At 43.8% G+C, this 17387-nt stretch overlaps 1 protein-coding gene across 1 annotated transcript; it reads right to left on the reverse strand.

Moving 5' to 3' along the window:
- Positions 1–8279: 8279 nt before the first annotated feature.
- Positions 8280–16984, reverse strand: LOC143011012 (matrix metalloproteinase-17-like; the record flags this gene model as incomplete). Its single annotated transcript, XM_076163655.1, has 5 exons — positions 8280–8605; positions 13581–13838; positions 14571–14723; positions 15235–15317; positions 16882–16984. Coding segments are annotated over 5 exons (923 nt in total), but the record flags the coding sequence as incomplete, so codon positions are not given.
- Positions 16985–17387: the final 403 nt, after the last annotated feature.

Raw genomic sequence — 17387 nt, forward strand, 5'->3', positions numbered from 1 at the left:
TGGACAGAATCCAAAGGGGGCAGACCACCTGAGAAGACAAAACTACCAGACTGCAGGAGAAATAAACGACAAAAGGGTTGACAGCCTCGGGGAATGAGGTGGTAGCAGCACATAAAGAATATAAGACAGTAAAAATACCATATTCCAAACCAAGCAGCTCAAAAGTTCAAGATCTAACAAACATTGACAAGAAATCTAAAGAAGATACAGACAGACAGACAACAACAGAACTGAAGGAGGCAATTAGAGTGAGAGCAGGGACGGCTTCATAAGAGAGCAGCACCAGAAACCAAATATCCCATTGGGTGTGAGGCAGGTGGTCATTTATCTTCTGACCCTAAGGATGATTTAAGAAATATAATGACCTGTTATATTATTTTGAGTCTTGCAGGGGCTCGTGGCTGGAGGCTCATAATAATAAGCCAGCAAGACAAGAAACAGGGCAAAGATGAAGAGAGTTCCATCACATATTAAGGAATAACTTCAGTAAAACAAATTGTGGCAGGATTGCATGATGGTCATCAGCAGGTCAGTGTTTACCACGTTCTGTTGTAAACCACCAGATGAGGGCGACAGAGGACTGCTGAAATGATGCTATTTACTTTCACTCATGGACCAGGGACTCAGGTTAACACTGCACATATTAATCATCCTATCAAGTCAACCTTTCACCTTATTATTCATTTTGGTTCAGTCTATGTATTTATTTGGTTAAATCAATGAATAATCATAAAATAATCATAGTAGGACACAAATTACACCAAATTTTAATTATTTAAGGATGATGATATATGTAATTAAACCCATATATGATACATGATATGACACATGTATGATTTTTGTTCATTTGTATTGGATTTATAAGCCCTAATAATGAAAATATCAGTCAATTCATCAGTTCTGTCCCAAACCTTGACATCCCCACATGGGATCAAATGCAGAGGCTGTGTGAGAGTGATAGGATTCCTGTTGGTATTCTGAGATTACAGTCCACCTCATTTTACAGGTAGTTACTATTCCGTTCTGGTGCTGCACCGCAAAAGTCCAACAAAAGTGGTGCATGCCATTATGAATTAGTAATCGTGGCTTCCCTGGGCCAAGTCGCAGGCTGCATTCAGTTCAGGACCCGTCTGTCTTATTTCACTAGCAACAACAGAAAAGTTTGCACTTGTTGGCGCTGTGGATGTTTCATACATCACAATGTTGGTACAGTTTCTCTTCTGTCACTCCTCCATGTGTTTCACTGTGTTAGAAAGTTTGACTATAAACGACAGCTGGTCTATTTTGCTCTAAGCAGCCTAGCAGCCACCATAACAGGTGTCAACTCTGCAGGGGATCGTTCTGGTTTTGAATATTTGAGCTGCACTGTGCTTCTTTCAGAATGATTGATTAGTTTGGGTCTAAACCACAGGAGTCTCCGGTACTGACAGTTGGTGCAAAGGCCTTCAAGTGTTAATGCTTCAGGATAAACCCGGTAAGAGACGACTACAAATCGCCAGCAGCATGCCGAAGAACTTACATACATGGAATTATGTTGTTGCAGTTTGAAGGAAAATGACTGGATACTTTGTGTGTCTGTAATCGTAGTGACACACGTCCTTGTTGCCATGTCCAGGCTCGGTTACCAGGTCGTCCTGTGTGTGAAATGTCATTTTGTAGTCTCCATCTTGGAGTCTATTCATGCACAACTATGAATTTGAATAAGTACATTTGGTAGTGTTTATTGTCAGCATGTTTATTGTAATAATTTAGTGCAATTTTAATCAGTTAAAGCCATTTTCTCTTCTCTAAATTTGCATACAGAATATGCTTTCATCATGAAGGTATCATCTTAATTTCAAATCTATGCAATATAATGATACATCATGGAGAAAAGAGGGGCTCATATACTAAGAATAAGCACAGAAACAACTTTCGATTAATCAGATTATGTAGTTTATTGCAACTTTTGCCGGCCTGTGCAGGTATAGCAAATAATTCATGCATGAATAACGTCTCCTCCTCCAAGGCTAAAAACAAACAACGTACATTCATTCTATCAACTCTATGCAGAGTCAAATAGTAGCCAACATAGATCAAGTAAATCAGGCAAAGTCTCACCATGAAGGTCAGTGCGTAATGTGTAACACTTCCATACGCAAGTGAACTTTAAGGACTTCAGCATAACAGCTTTGTCTGAGAGCTGTAATGCCAAAACTAAGTGTGCAATGTTTGCCAATTGGTTAAGATAATTAAACTGATGACAGGAGGGGGATTCAGTACAGCGTATTACAACTGAGGGAAGATTATGATATTCATAAAGTGGATATAAAGGATCTCACTCCCACCACCTGACAGATTAGCTTCATGCTTTCAAAGGGGTTGATTTATCTGCACAAATCCATGCACCTGTTGCGTCCTCAATGAATGTGAAACCCAGGTGTGAGTTTGTTTTTTTGTCTCCAGTTTCAGTCAATATAAATGAGCCTCATCATGAGAGGAAGTTCAGGTAGAGATGCCAGGCTGCTGCTGTGGCGGCGGCTTCTCAGCGGAGTATGAATGAAGCAGGTAAAAACCGGGCAATTTTGCTTCCTGGAAGGTTTCCTGATGGATACACAAATATTCTTGAAAAGTCCATGTTTACTCATTTGACGCTTTTTAACCAAAGATGTGCACATATAAGATTTAAATACAACACAAGCAAGGATCCAGTCAGGAGAGAACAACGATTGTAACTCCATTTCCAGCGCGTTCTAATGAAAGCCATGATTCCTGAGAGATGCTGTGGTTATGCAGCGTTTTATCCTGCTTTAAATGCTACACACAACAATAGATGATATAATGCTTTGATCCGCGAGCGACTGACACACAACACAAATCAAGCTGAATGATTATAACTCCACCCTGCATGCATTGTGATTATTTTCATGAAAATATCACCCAGAGGAACTGTGAAACACATAAAACCCAAGAATAATAGAAAATGCAATGCGTTATACTCCCTCATAATCAAATCTAATCTAAGAATCTTCAAAATTCTGTTCAAAATATTGTTTTTGTATTGTATTGGTAACTGTTTACATGCAAAGCAGTGCCCCTTGTTTGTTTGTTTGAAGAACAGCACTGAGTCACTGTCTTATCTAAACCTATCTGAACTGAATTTTGGGCATTTCACACTGTTCACCAGAGACAAAGCAGAACGATGAGTGTTTCTGCTCTTGTCTGGACTGGCATACTTGTATCTAGTGCCTGTTGAACCAACCTTAGCTCGCACACTCAACCCCAATGTGCTAATAACCTGAATCCCAGTATCAACTCTGCATCACTGTGTTAGAATGATGAATAATTCTGAAGTATATGAATATCAGAAATTGAAGAGGCTGACACTCTGCCAGTCAACCAACAAACTCTGAAAAACAGAATACAGAATTACGTAACAGCGCCTTGTAGGTGTGTTGTTAAACCGACCACAACAACCACAACAACTGTGTAAATATCAGAAACATCCAGGTTTATTGACAACTTTTCTGCAGGATTCCAGACTTTTTCATTATTTTCCAAAAAGGTCATTGACTTTATACTGACTCTACATATTTTGGCCTAATTTCTGGCAGTTCAGTGTTATTCCTGACTGACTGAAGGCATTTGCTGTTCCTAAACTCAATTCCTGTATTGTCAGTGTAATTAATAATTTGTCAGGGGGGAAACACTTTGTTCCCTCAAAAGAAAGAAGGAAGATTTTCTGTGTGTGATTCCAGCGATGTGACTTCACAAACGTGAAGAGGAGAAGTTATTTATTACCTAATTTGGTTAAGATTTTGTTTACAGTTTGAGATGCATGTTATTGCTTCTCAGCCTTTTCTATCCATGTGGCAAAAATACAAATACGATAAAAATTCTTCATTCTGCAACACCCTCCAGATTTGGACATTTCTGTATAGGTTTTTATTTGGCAGCACTGTGTTCATACATACTTCAGTGTCACTTCGTCCAGTCACTACGGGACTTAACGCAGCATCTGCAGCCTGGACAAACAGTGCAGAGCTGGAGTGATTAGAAACCCCTGTGGCCTTTTCCTGCCCTCGAATTTTAAGTGAGTAAAAGTTGGATTCAATTTGACCTTCTCTGGAATGTGACTGCCGAGAGCCGCCAGAGCAGACGTTGACAAGGCTGCCAAGTGATTCCCTCCAATGCAAACCTCAACCAACTTTTTCTATGGAGACTCTCTTCAACCTTACTGCCATGCATCAACCCAGAGCCACACGCCTGACAGCATCATTTCCCCACAACGTTGCCACTGTTGGGACTTTTGTCCCTCAGTGCGCGCACATATACACACACACACACACACACACACACACACACACACACACACACACACAGGTTAGTTCTTTTTCCATTTCTGGTGGATTCATTTTGATTACTGAAACAATTTACTTCTCAAGCTCCAGATGTTAGCTAGCACTCCAAATGTTTGTCCATCTGTCAGTGTGTATATGAGTATTTGTCATTTCTTACTGCTCAGCTTTCACTTAATCCTCCTTTCTGTGCACAAACATCTTGACACATGGTTGATATGGAGAGATTTGGTAGTAGTTAAGCATTCATTTGCAGTTATGAGGCCCCAGAGGAAATTGCAATATTTCAACATATCCAAATGATTCAAACCGGCCTGAATGGAAACTTTTCACACAGCAAAAAGACAACATTTATTGCAATAATGAGGTTGAAGTGTTTCGTCCAAAAGTGCACTTAGCCTGCTGCATCTGTGACACAAATCTGGATAAATAGTGTGTAAATAGAGTGTCATGATTACACCTCCTTAAAAGCATTAAGTCCTTAATACACAACACTGGAGTTTGTGTCAACAGTGAACCAAATACATTTTCTATATATGTGTCTACTGATGAAAAGTTAATGATGTAAACAAACCTTTTATATCACCGCCAATTAATAATTAAGATTCAGTGGCTGTCTGGTGATAATCCCTGTATTTAAAAGAGAGAGTGAGAAAGAGAGTGAAAATAGAAACATAGCTACTTATACAATATCTAATTGGCGGTAAGAGTAATAGCACAACCCCTTGTTTACATTTTAATTACATGTTGCAGCTTTAATCAAATACATCCAAGAATGATTTTGTTGTCTGTTTAATAGCTGCCTGAATGGATCACTGTGACAGAGTGCTGGAAAGTGACCCGCCGTGATGCTGTGGCCCCTGGGTGCAGGTGCTCACCCAGTGGCAGCGGAGCCACAGCGGTTAATTAATATCACTCGAGTGTGTCAAGAGGAGGGAAGAAAAATTGCTGCTCTTAGCGGCGTCACAGCCCAGCCTGCGGGGCGTGACAGTAGGGAGACGCACCAGGAATAACAATGGATTCCTCCTCGGATAATATGACGGGGAATTAAGGGAATAGTGTCATATTGCAAGAGAACAGAATAAAGCTACATTTACTTGGACAACGCAACCCAACATACACATGACACAGTGACATAAGCGAGAGCAGGAACAAATGGTGGGTAGCTTTACTCACTGTCTTCTTACTGTCATTCTCTGGCTACACCAAGAACTCTTACCATAGCAAACAGCAAACAGTAAAACCAAACCACAACTGTGCCTACGACACACAACAAGGTCACCCAGGGCGTATTTAAGCATCGGTGTCATGTGAGCGCCGTGCCCGCATCTCTGCCTGTGATGCAGCTTGGAAGCTAGCTAGCAAAGGCCTAGCCAGAAAGTTGACCGGATGCAAGCACCTTTTAAAGCATTATTTTGATATCTTGTTTGATAGCAAGTTATGGAACCTTGAGGCTTAATGTAAATCAGAGTCATTATAATGTGTGGGAATGAAGATTGGAACAGTTGCTATGATGAAATCCACTCTGAAGACAACTTCCTGTCAAGTTTGAAAGTCCACGGTTGATGGATCTGACAGCAGAGTTTCTTGCCGTCTCAGTTGGAAAATGACTTCCGGCAGGCTGAGACTAAAGACGTGTATGTAACGATAATGTGCAAAATGTTTACACACACACACACACACACACACACACACACACACTTCTTTAGAGCTGCAGTGTGTTGCATTTGTGCGAATGTAGTTCTCCCATCCTGACGTTACCTCTCACCGACATCTATGATCTCTGTGCTGGATCTGTGCCGGTTTTATCGCATCTCAGACTCGCCTCCCTAAAGGAATGAAAATGTATAATCCTCTGCCAACAGCTCTGCTCCTAAAGCCCATTCGGTGTGGGCGTGCAGTGGTTGACGTGAGATATTTTAGATTTCGGATTAACATCACTGACCGTTACAAGACGGAATGCGCTGAAGGATATCAAGGGAGAGAGTGGCGCCTTGTTTATGTCTGCAAGCTGTCGCGTCCAGATTTGTCATCAAGGCCGGGCTCCTTTCTCTATCACACAGAATGACTTCACACACTTCACAGCCAATAACGCCGTTTGTTCTTCATTGGCATCTGTGCTAATAAACGCTCATTAACCATACTGGACCGTTGAAGTCAGTTAAGATACTTTTATTTGTTTTTTCTAGAAAAATATTTCACATTAGAAAAACACATCCAGAAATATACACCATTCACTTGGTTCTGCAACAACTGCGGAACATCTGAAATCAAATATATCTGTGTATATTTTAAAGTGTGGGTAAGTAAACCAGCAGGAACACATCAGAGGTCTTCTGCCAACGTCACCCGATGTCCGGCGGTGAGGGAAAAGTAATCAGTAAGCGATATGGATTCACAAATATTCCATATAAAAATACAAGAAAACCAGCAACATCTCTGGTAAAGGGAGGGAATGCTTCTGATGAATACATGGAGATCTGTTCCTCAGAGGGAGAGGAAGTGCAGTTTAGGGATTGGGGCAGGGACAGAATGGCAAAGGTCTTGAATTTTGGACTTCTACCGACCTCACAGAATGTTATTAATCTGTCTCCCTGCCTGCCTCCTAGGGTGCAACCCCTTTCAGTAACTGTATATCTGTCCACAGCCAAGGATGCCACTTACCTGTCTCCCTGTTTACAGGCAGGGATGCATTTGTCTGACTGTTGGCATCCCGGGATGCCATTTATCTGTCTACCTGTCAGCATCCCAGGGTGTGATTCATCAATAAACCTTGCAATCTGCATCCCAAGGTGGCATTCAGCTGTCGATTTGTCTATATCCCAGGATGCCATTCACCACATAAGGCACTGCTTTGGCCTCAGTTGAGCCTCTCAGGCAGCGCTTCCTCTCAATCCTGCCCCTTCCAATAGGATTTGTACAACCATAACTTTAACCTAAAAGGGATCTGAGTGACCCCCCTCCCATAGACTGACAATGCGGTTTGATGAGTTTGCAGTTCCCTAACTTGCAGAAAACAGCATAAATAAGCTGGATCGCAAGGATCACAATGGATTCTAATGGTGACCAATTTTTACAGCAGAAAGAAAGCACAAAGACATCCGTGTAAACTTCTCAAACCTCGTACCCCTCTTCCCCGTTGTCCATTTTTTAAAAAGTGCTACTTCTGTGCGAAGGTGTCACCCTCTTGGAACTTCTAAAACTCTTCTAGAAGCAACAATCCAAGCAATTTCCCAGTGAAACAATGTTTGAGACATATTGAGCAAACAGATGGACAGTGGAGAAGAGACTCCAGACGGTGTTTGATCAAAAATGTGCTGCTTCTTTTCTGCTATGAAAACTGGTCACCAATCGAATAAAGGACGAGTGTTTGATAATCCAAAGATAGATTTAAGGTAGAAGATCCCTTTAAACATCCAACCAAACCTAAATACAATCGTGGATAAATGATGGTACACAGCTTGGCAGGAAGCTCTGCTTGCCAGGCACTACTTGAGGCAAAGGTACCTGCTACTCATTCATCTATTTAGATATCCCAGGATTCCATTCACCTGTCTAGACAGTCATTATTGCTGTAAACCTTCCACTGAGTAAATTATCCTTGCAGAGAGGAAGTTTGGCCATTAAGGAGACAAAGAGGTGGAACTTGTGGTTCTTGTAAGCAAATTTGTAAAGTGTGGTGGTAAATCTGTCATTGTCAGTGGACAGACGCCTACTAGGCAAACTCTAGTATGACAACATGATAAATGTATGTACTTCTGCATACTGCAAGGCCATTTGGATGACAGTATCCAACAAATGGCCTGTGAAATAAATAACAGCAAAATAAAAACAAAACATACCAACTGATATTTATAAGAAGTTTGTGTTTTGGCCACTGGCCCTGAATTAACGAGTCATTTCCTTCCACACAGATCAAAAGCGTCCTCACAGGCTTTGGCATCATAGCGGTTCAGGGTGGAGGGCCAAAGAGAGCGTCCAGAGGGGCAGCAGGAGCCAAAGTGGGGTGGGGGAGGGGCGGGCGCCCAGAGGCGAGGCGGTGTCGGAGGTGCAGGAACACACCTCGTAGCCGTTCTCCGCGTGGTCCGGCTGATGCTGCCCGTTGACTCTGGTCTCAGTACTTTTGCTCTCCAAGTTGGGAGAGTCCGACTGCATCTCGGTGCACATCATCCAGTCCTTGGCGATGAGCCGGGGGAATCCCGCTTCCACCTCCATGTCACTGCCCGGCACTCGCCAGTACTCCTTCCCCTTGAAGAAGTAGGAGGAGCCTATCACGGGGACAGGAGGAGAGAGGAGAACAGAAATGACCACAGGATTAAAGAAAAACATCGAGCTTGGAGAAATTCAGCCTCTTGGATGTTGAAACAAGAGTTAAGATTTGTGTTGCCCAAGTGATTGACAAGTTGTTGCCTGGTAACAATAAGAGGGCTCACTGCCAAATACTTACCTGCGTAAACAGGATAAGAAATGCAGGGGAGGAAGCGCGTGATTTATTCTGTTTTTTTAGAGTTGGCCTTGCTCTTGTTGCAGACTTAAGGGCAGGACACAGCAGGAAGCAGAGGATCCACTACTCTGCTTCTGTCTGATATGGCCTCTCTCCTCACTCACAGTTCACTTGACATGACATCACACCCCCTTCATTGCACTATCGTCGCCCACTGTTGCTCTTGCTCTTCATCCATGGCAAGTGAAAGTAGCCTTAGGCAGAGAAACGGTTCTGATGCAACTTCCATTCCCAGACCCAGTGGTCTGTGGATTTACACATGAATGTATAGAAATGTGCACTTGGCTGTCCCTGTCCCTGTCCCTTCTGCTTGTCATTCTGCCTGTTCTTCAACGCGTCTGAGCGCTTGCAGCAGGACAGAAGCTCAGATGAGACAACACAGACACACTGATACATTAAGTGACAAGTGACCCGTCTCCACACAGTCAGCTGGGAGAGAGAAGATCTCAATGAAAGCAATCCGGAAACCAATATTAAACATCTAGAGGTTTTAATCACACGTGGTCTGATCTATACAAAAGGCGAGAATTTAAAGTGAATTTAAAGGGTTTAGGCTCGTAACAAGCTGCCAAAGCAATACGACTTACAATACAATATTGATCGCGGTGGGATCAATACGTCCTGACCGCTACTAATTGCTGCAATCATTCTGTTGCGCCTGGGGGATGATTTCAGTTTGGAGGCCACAGGCTAGGAGCTGGTTTACAGTACGGCGCTCTGGAGTCACAATGATCTAACTGTTTTAATGTGACAGATGCAGCATGTATGAATGTGTGTTTACAGGAGCTCCTCACGTTCTAATGTTTACCATGTTCGCTGGTAAGCAGGCAGAAAATCTCACTTATCTTACTTCAGCAACAAATCCTCCTCCTTGACATCTGTAACATTCATCGCCAGGGAAGAAAAGTTTACCGTTTTGGCGCTAAGTGATACATATTACATTTATCTTTCAATACACAGTAACAACGGAGTGTTAACGGTCGATATCGTGCTGGCTCCACACATCATTACGCAGTGCCAACCACACACACACACACACACACACACACACACACACACACACACACACACACACACACACACACACACACACACACACACACACACACACACACACACACACACACACACACACACACACACACACACACACACACACACACACACACACACACACTTCTACGCTCAGGCATATGCACGGGTTTTATAGGAAGTACTAGACATTTTATGGGAGAGAAAAGAGCAGAATGTTTTACTGGCACAGATGCCGAGTCTGTAAAGATCACTGACATGGCAGATTTAGGCGTGACATGCTCGAGTAATGATCACATTATCCCACCTCTTCCAATAAAAATGCCGGTGCTCAGACGACGAAGAGTAAAAAGAGGAGGACAAGTTTACGGAGAAAAGCGGAGGGGGCTGATAAGCAGAGACGCACACATGCATGACCACATACAATAATACGGATTCTGCCATTTATAATTTACCGCCGCGTGTGTGGAGACATTAATTAAAGTTGTTGCAATTCGCTGTGTGGGAGTGTCGCCTGATTCGCTACATGTTGAAGCATTCAGATTCAAATTCAGGACATGGTGAACTTTGGTCTTTTCCTGCTGATAGCTCCCCCTGGCTGGGATTGGTCCAAATACATCAGATGGCTGGACTATTGTTACAGCATGTCCAAGCTCTTTGGATCCAAATCACGGCGTAGAAAAGGTGGTTGTGCTTTTTCTTCATTATTTATGCCGTGCACCTCTATCAGAACATCCCGGTTCAGGTTAATTAAAATCCAGAGGCCAGTGCACAAGCTGAATTTCAACAAAACACTGTGTTATCTTGCTAATTGCGGCGTATTGAAGTTTCGTAATAACTAATGAGTGTGAGGGTCAGTTGGCGACAGTAAATCCAACAAACTACAAGCCAGTTGGTGCCGGTTACAGCGCCAGAAACAACATCCTTGTCGCTCATCTGGCACCGACGTCTCGCTGCCTGATGTTTCTCTGATATTTCACAGTCTATAATCCTATTTTGGAAGATCTTTAATTACATACTCACAGATGGCAGCACTCAAGCTCCCGCCATGAGAAATCGTCCATGCGCAACCAGTGGCAGATGAGTTAAACCATCAGATCAACATTACCATGTGATCACTGTTTGGGAAAAACTACTGAATAAAGCACCCAGATTATAAATGTATCCTTCATTGATGCATTCATATGTGCGTTACGCATCAACAGTAACCCTTTGCATTTCAGACACTTCACTACATTCCACTTATACAAGACTTTGACTCCTGCCAATGACTCACAAACAGACCAATTATGTCATCATACCACCACGGGTCCATTGTGCTTCAAAGTGTCGGATATTCCATTTTAATATGACACAATCACAAGCAGCTCCTTCCACAGCACCTTATTAGAGCTCTCCTGGATTATACCCGTAGAGTGCCACTCCAGTGAAGTATGGCTTAATTCCAGGGCGCCCATGAGACGGCGTGTTGTTTGTGCCAGCCTCATTTTGCAGAGCCGCGATCTGCTGAACACACCGCTCAAGTGTTATGTTGACGTTTCATTCACCACAAGAGAGTTGCATGAATCATAATGTTTCTCTGTGACCACTACAGGCTCCTTTCTAACAGCAACTTCTCCTTCTTCTTCTACTTCCCCTTATCAATGCTAATTACTTTTTTTTGTTTTGCTTAATTCTACTGACATTTCTGTACACGGGAGCCAAACTTCAATACTTAACTGAAAGCAGGAGTTTGCGGTTGCTTTTCGGTAAACACAATCTCCCGATCTGCTGCTTTTGACATTTTCCTACCTTTGTAATTACTCATTTATGCTACAGTGTTTTTTTTGTATTCTTTGTCATTAAAATGCTACGATCTGTTAAAGAAGACAATTTCTCAAAGGAGGCTCGCCACCAGGAACATAAATACAATCATAAACAATATGTAATTGTATAATTTGCAAGGGTGGTCATTCAAAATTCACACACACTAGCAGCAAGACTCACCAAAAAGGAGCAAACGCATAATAGAGATGCATTCAAACACACTAACACAGATAGCAGAAATATGAAAGTATACAAATATATTAACAGCCTGAGTGCCTTAAATATACAGTGCTGATTCCCATTTGTAGTCAGCGATAAGTGGTATTTATGGTGTGCACTGGTGTATCTGTGTGTGTGTGTGAGCGAGAGAGAGAGCACTGCAGTGAGGGTGGCTGAGGAAAAGTAATGTGCTGTAGGGAGGAAAGTGATGCTGTGGCAGATAGTGTGAGGCTTGATGCACCACAGCTCTCCCTCCGGTGTATGTAAAACACACACACACACACACACACACACACACACACACACACACACACACACACACAAGTGGGAAGAATTAACAGCGGCCTTGGTCGCCTTTATCTTTGATGGGGTGTCATTGAAGTTCTGTCTTTGTAGAGGCCAGTTTGAAGCTGATTGGCTGATTATGACCTCATCCAGATAAGCTAAATGTGCGTGTTAATGTGAGGTGCAAACGATAACATGTCTGGATGCAGAGATCGCTTTTTAAATGGAAGTTGAAGAAGATTGTGAAAGTCACATCAGAGGGATTATTGATATCATCTTCTCCGTTGGACTTTCCTGATTAAATTACAAATCTAATCATCCCATTTTCGGGTTGAGATGTTATCGTCGAAAAGAATCTTCACAAACTCCATCGAGTCCAGAACTTTGATGGATTCTTAACAGCCTCTGCGGCGCTCTGCTGTGTCTCGCAGTGTAAAGGTTAAAGCCAGGATGCCAGTCTAACAGTCTAACAGCCTCTCTCTCTCTCTCTCTCGTCCACTGACTCGGTGTCTATGATCGCCCAAAAAAAAGTTTCTCCACTGGAAACTTTCACGGTTTCACTTCAGGGTCCCTGAAGGCAAAAAGCACTGTGGTGCAAACTTGTTTTTCTTTACTGCTTCTTTCTTCCCCTGACTCAGAGATAAACATGCTTCCTTTGTGTGTGTGTGTGTGTGTGTGTGGGGGGGGGGTATATGATGTAAATGTGTACAGAGGGAATTTGATTCATTCTGTTTGCATTTATGGGAAACATTTGCTATGCTGAAATGTGCAAACACCACATTGATTCACTTCTACTCTCATTTGCTTCTGTTCCGCTGTGCACACTGCATGAAACAGGCAATTTGTAGGTACTGTCACTTGAAGGCCCCCCTTTTGCTGCTCTGTTCTGATTGGCCAGCTAAGTCAGGCTTTAAGCGAACACCCACACCCACACCCACACCCACACACACACTTACTTACTGCTCACACTGCGATTAGGGCAATAAATCATCTCATCCCTCAAACATCATGTTTACACCTTAATGCAACTGAAATGAGCACACGTCAAAGTAACACGGCTGGATTTAATCAGACATGTTAACGTCATAATCGATGCTACGGTTCACAACACCTGATGTTTACTCGCAGAGCGGCAGTCTCCTGTTGATGCTGTGTGTGTAAGAGCCTTAATTGGCCCATTGGTGACATTAAACTCAGAGCAAGGGCGGCTTTATAAAATTGCCATTACACTCTGAGCCTTACCCTGCATGACAATCCATTCTGTGGTTAACGATGTAAACATTGAGTTCTATTCTTAAACTGCTGGTGACATTCAGTGCTGCGTGATTCTAAATGGTTCTATTTGCCACGGAAACAAAAAGGTAAAAGAGGAACAAGATTATTTTAAGGCCTCTCACCGTCCGACCACCTCATGGCGTCGTCCGGGTGCAGCGGCAGCCCCTTCCATAGCGTGCTGTCTTTAGGGTAGCCCTGGTCCATGCGCCTCAGGTGGTCGTCATAGCGCCAGTAATGGTCGTCCTTGAAGAAGTAGGTTTTGTCGTTGTGCAGCCAAACGAAGGCGGCGTCCACGGCGTCCACCGGCAGGCCGAAGTCACTGATGGTACGTGGGTAACCCTCTTCCACGTTATTGTCTTTAAACACCCAGTACTTTAGCCCTGAAGGGGGTGCATACAGGAAGAAAGCTTTTTAAACGTAATCCATCCAGTAAGTTATGGCACAATTATTCTATCAATGGCAACAGAAACACCCATGAATATATGAATATCAAGCACCTTATATGGAGTGGAGCAAAGCAAGGATAAACCCAGGCCCCACTAAATCCCCCCAGTGTGATGAGATGCAAAATGGAAAGCGAGTGACCCTTGAAATTACACAGAACAGTCCAATACGATTCAGCGCTGTCCAGTATTTATATATATATATATGTATATGTGGGACTATTGGTTACTGAAATGATTGAGATAAATTCACATTTAAAATGATATATTAGCCGAGCTGAGAGGCTCACAGCATCCCTCAGCTGTGTAATCATCCAGAGCCTTATAACCGGATGAACTAATTGAAATAGAATGAGCTGAAATACACAATTTCAATTTGATTTACCTTTTAGCAGACAAACTGGTGGAACTTCACAGCCAGTTTGTTTACACGCATCTACAGCAGAGTTAAGTCAGAGCCACAGAAACGTTTCCACTAACTTGAAAACATTTATTGCAGTCTAGACTAAAACTCAAGTCTTTAAAGTAAAGTATATTAACATGCAGGGCTGGAGTCACATGTGGTTGAGTTATAATACAGCAAACACAAAGAGTCAACAATCCAAGCTCCTTCCACTCTTAAACCCCTTCCAACACTGACGGCTCATTAGCGCGGAGATGCTTTGGCACCTTTGAAAAAGACGATTTTGTGGTCCCCCGGCCTCTCGTAGACTGCGTCCACGCTGTCCATGTTGGCTGGTAGGCCTCTCCAGAAGCGATGGATCTGAGCGGGACGCAGAGACACCAGTTGCTTCTCCCTGGTGAGTCTCCAGAAGTATTTCCCTGTGACGGACAAGGAAAGTTTACACACATACACACACACACAAACACACTGTATGCTGTGTGTGCAATAATCACTCAGCTCTGGCAATAGTAATGGACTGATACACACAATATGCATAACCATAAACTGTATCAGCATTATTATTGCTACTAACATCATAATGAAAGGAAGACAGTTATGCTGCACAGCAATACTTTGATTTGATTTGGTATCCAAATACTACTAAGGTCATTAAGGATGAGAGGCGTTGTCGGTACAGCAGCCACACTGACTAATGACCAAATTAGACATGTTCTAGGTCAGTGTGTGTGTGATCCAGTAAAGCAGCCGGGCCAGCAGGAGCATGTTTGGACCAGAGTGTTTGTGTGTGTGTGTGTGTGAGTGAGTGAGTGAGATGAGATGAGACCACATGACTCCTCCATCAAGTTTTTCATCTCCATCCTTTTCTTGTCTCCCCTCTGTCCCCTCTTCACTCCTCTGTCCTCCGCCTCCACCTGTGGGCTTTATTACCTTTGAAGAAGAAGGCCTCCCCTCTGATCTGGGCCACCGCATCAAAGTGAGTGCTGCATCTGTCTGGGGCGTCTCGTGCCAGCCTGAGAGACGCACCGGACCACACCAGACGTGGAAGGGAGCAGAACAGAGAGGTTGGAGATAAGGCGTCAGTCAATGTGCAATGAAATCTTCGGGTGGACAGTCCAGTCACCCGGCGACTGCCTCTGACTGTGTTCGCTTCGATTAAAGAGGCTAAATGTTGAGGGAAAGGCTATCAAGCAAACACGGGCAGGCCCCCAGCGTGTCTCTCCCCGGGGCTAATAAGTGATTTAAAGCACCGACGTGTCCGGCCTGCCAATGATGAGGCCATTAGTGCCACAGGGCCGCCACTGTGAGGGGGAGGGGGGGCGGGGGGAGTGGAGTTATCAACAAAGAGATCTTTTCAGAGCTCAATTAACGCCTCGCCGCTGCCCAGTGGTCAGCGGTCAGCATTCGTGACCCTCGCCCAAGCCCGAGTGCAGCTTTCTCGTGTGCGTCACGACCATTAGCAGCGAGGTCGGCCAAAGCCTGAGACGAGAGGAGGGACGAAGGGTTAAACGTCCCATTACAGCCCGTTTCACTTAGAAATGCTTTTAACGAAGCGTAATGGCATAATGGCGCAATGGCGTGTGTGTGTGTGTGTGTGTGTGTGTGTGTGTGTGTGTGTGTGTGTGTTAGGGTCATATATGGTTGGGCAGAGTGCGGATCAAAACAGCAACAGTTTGATCGGTGCCTAAGCAAGCTGTTCCCCTCTGGTTTCCATGGATACCATTTGGTTTATTAAATTAATGTATCCAAGGATTGTTACAGGATGTGTGTATGTATGGTTTGTTTTGTTCCGCGGCTGTGTGTGTGTGTGTTCACTGGGAGCAGGTTATCTCCTCCGATTGGAATGACATTTACTATGAATATTCATCCTCCTTGGGGGAGAAGATCGTTAACGATTCCGTCGACCCCTTTGACCTTTGATCGCCACACTCCTAACGCATCAAATTAAGAATTCACTCAGAATTAACTCGTGAATATCTCGCCGTGATTCTCTTCAAGGATATTCGTGGTCCCTGAGGAAGAAAGCCATTGATTTAAGCGATCTCCTTTGCCTTTACGCCAAAACTCCAACTCGCACAGAAGATATGCGTTTAGAAAAAGGCCGGTTGATCGACTCTTATGAGCCGCTGCATTACACACACGCCTCTGCATTATAGAAACCATTGCTGGCTGTCGCAACCTTTACAGAAACCATTCGGTCTCCCCGGGCAGATAATTCAGAATCTGGTGATTGCATGACCTGTTCTGTTGTGCCACCTGGAGGCCAAACATTCCATTTTTAAATCTTCCTGCTGGCAAAACTCTGAGAATAATAGTGAAAAGAAATCATCAGCATGTTCCTCCATACAACATTATCATATTATGTGGTATAATGCATATTGGAGCCTCTAGGTATGGCTTCTGTTCTCAAGGTAGTGAGGCGAGAGAGGAGATTACTGAGGGAGTGTGGACAGATAAACCGAGCGACCGAGTGTGTGACGGCGAGACCGAGACACTGAGACGGGATGAACTGGCTGACGTGGATCAGATTGTGTTTTAGTCAAACAGGTATAATGTGTTGGGGGATCTTCTACTTACAGGACGGCGGATCTGTTTTCTGGGAGGTCCAGCAGTACGGGAGGTTCGTCTGTCTGGGAGGGGTTGCTCGGCCTGTTGGTGTGGGACACGGAGTCTCTGACGCCTTTGGAAAGATACAGAGTGAATAGGTAAACACACTGAAAAGTAAAGCTCTCTCTCCCCTTTTTGTCCGGTTTGTTTCCCCCGCTCCTTTCCATCCTTCATACATTCTTTATGTACCCAACTTATCCTGAGCAGGGTGGAGAGCTGTTGGATCCCAGGCAGAGGGAAAATGGAGACTCGGGGAGAGAGAAGATGCAAACGCTGCAGGAAAAAGCTCCGGTAGAGATTCAGAGCTTCTATCTGCTAGGAGACGGCACGAACCACCGATTCAATTCAATTAAGTCTCACAGTTGTGTCCTTCCCCTCTTCATTACTCTCTCTCTAGATCGGGAAATGGCGAGGTAAGGTCAAATGCCATAAAGCGCTCCAATTAACTCCATCTGTGTTTTCATTTAATCAATACG

Source organism: Genypterus blacodes, unplaced genomic scaffold, assembly GCF_046128005.1.
Source record: "Genypterus blacodes isolate CSIRO-AG114 ecotype Tasmania unplaced genomic scaffold, CSIRO-AGI_Gbla_v1 ptg000133l_1, whole genome shotgun sequence".
NCBI classification, from domain to species: Eukaryota; Metazoa; Chordata; class Actinopteri; order Ophidiiformes; family Ophidiidae; genus Genypterus; species Genypterus blacodes.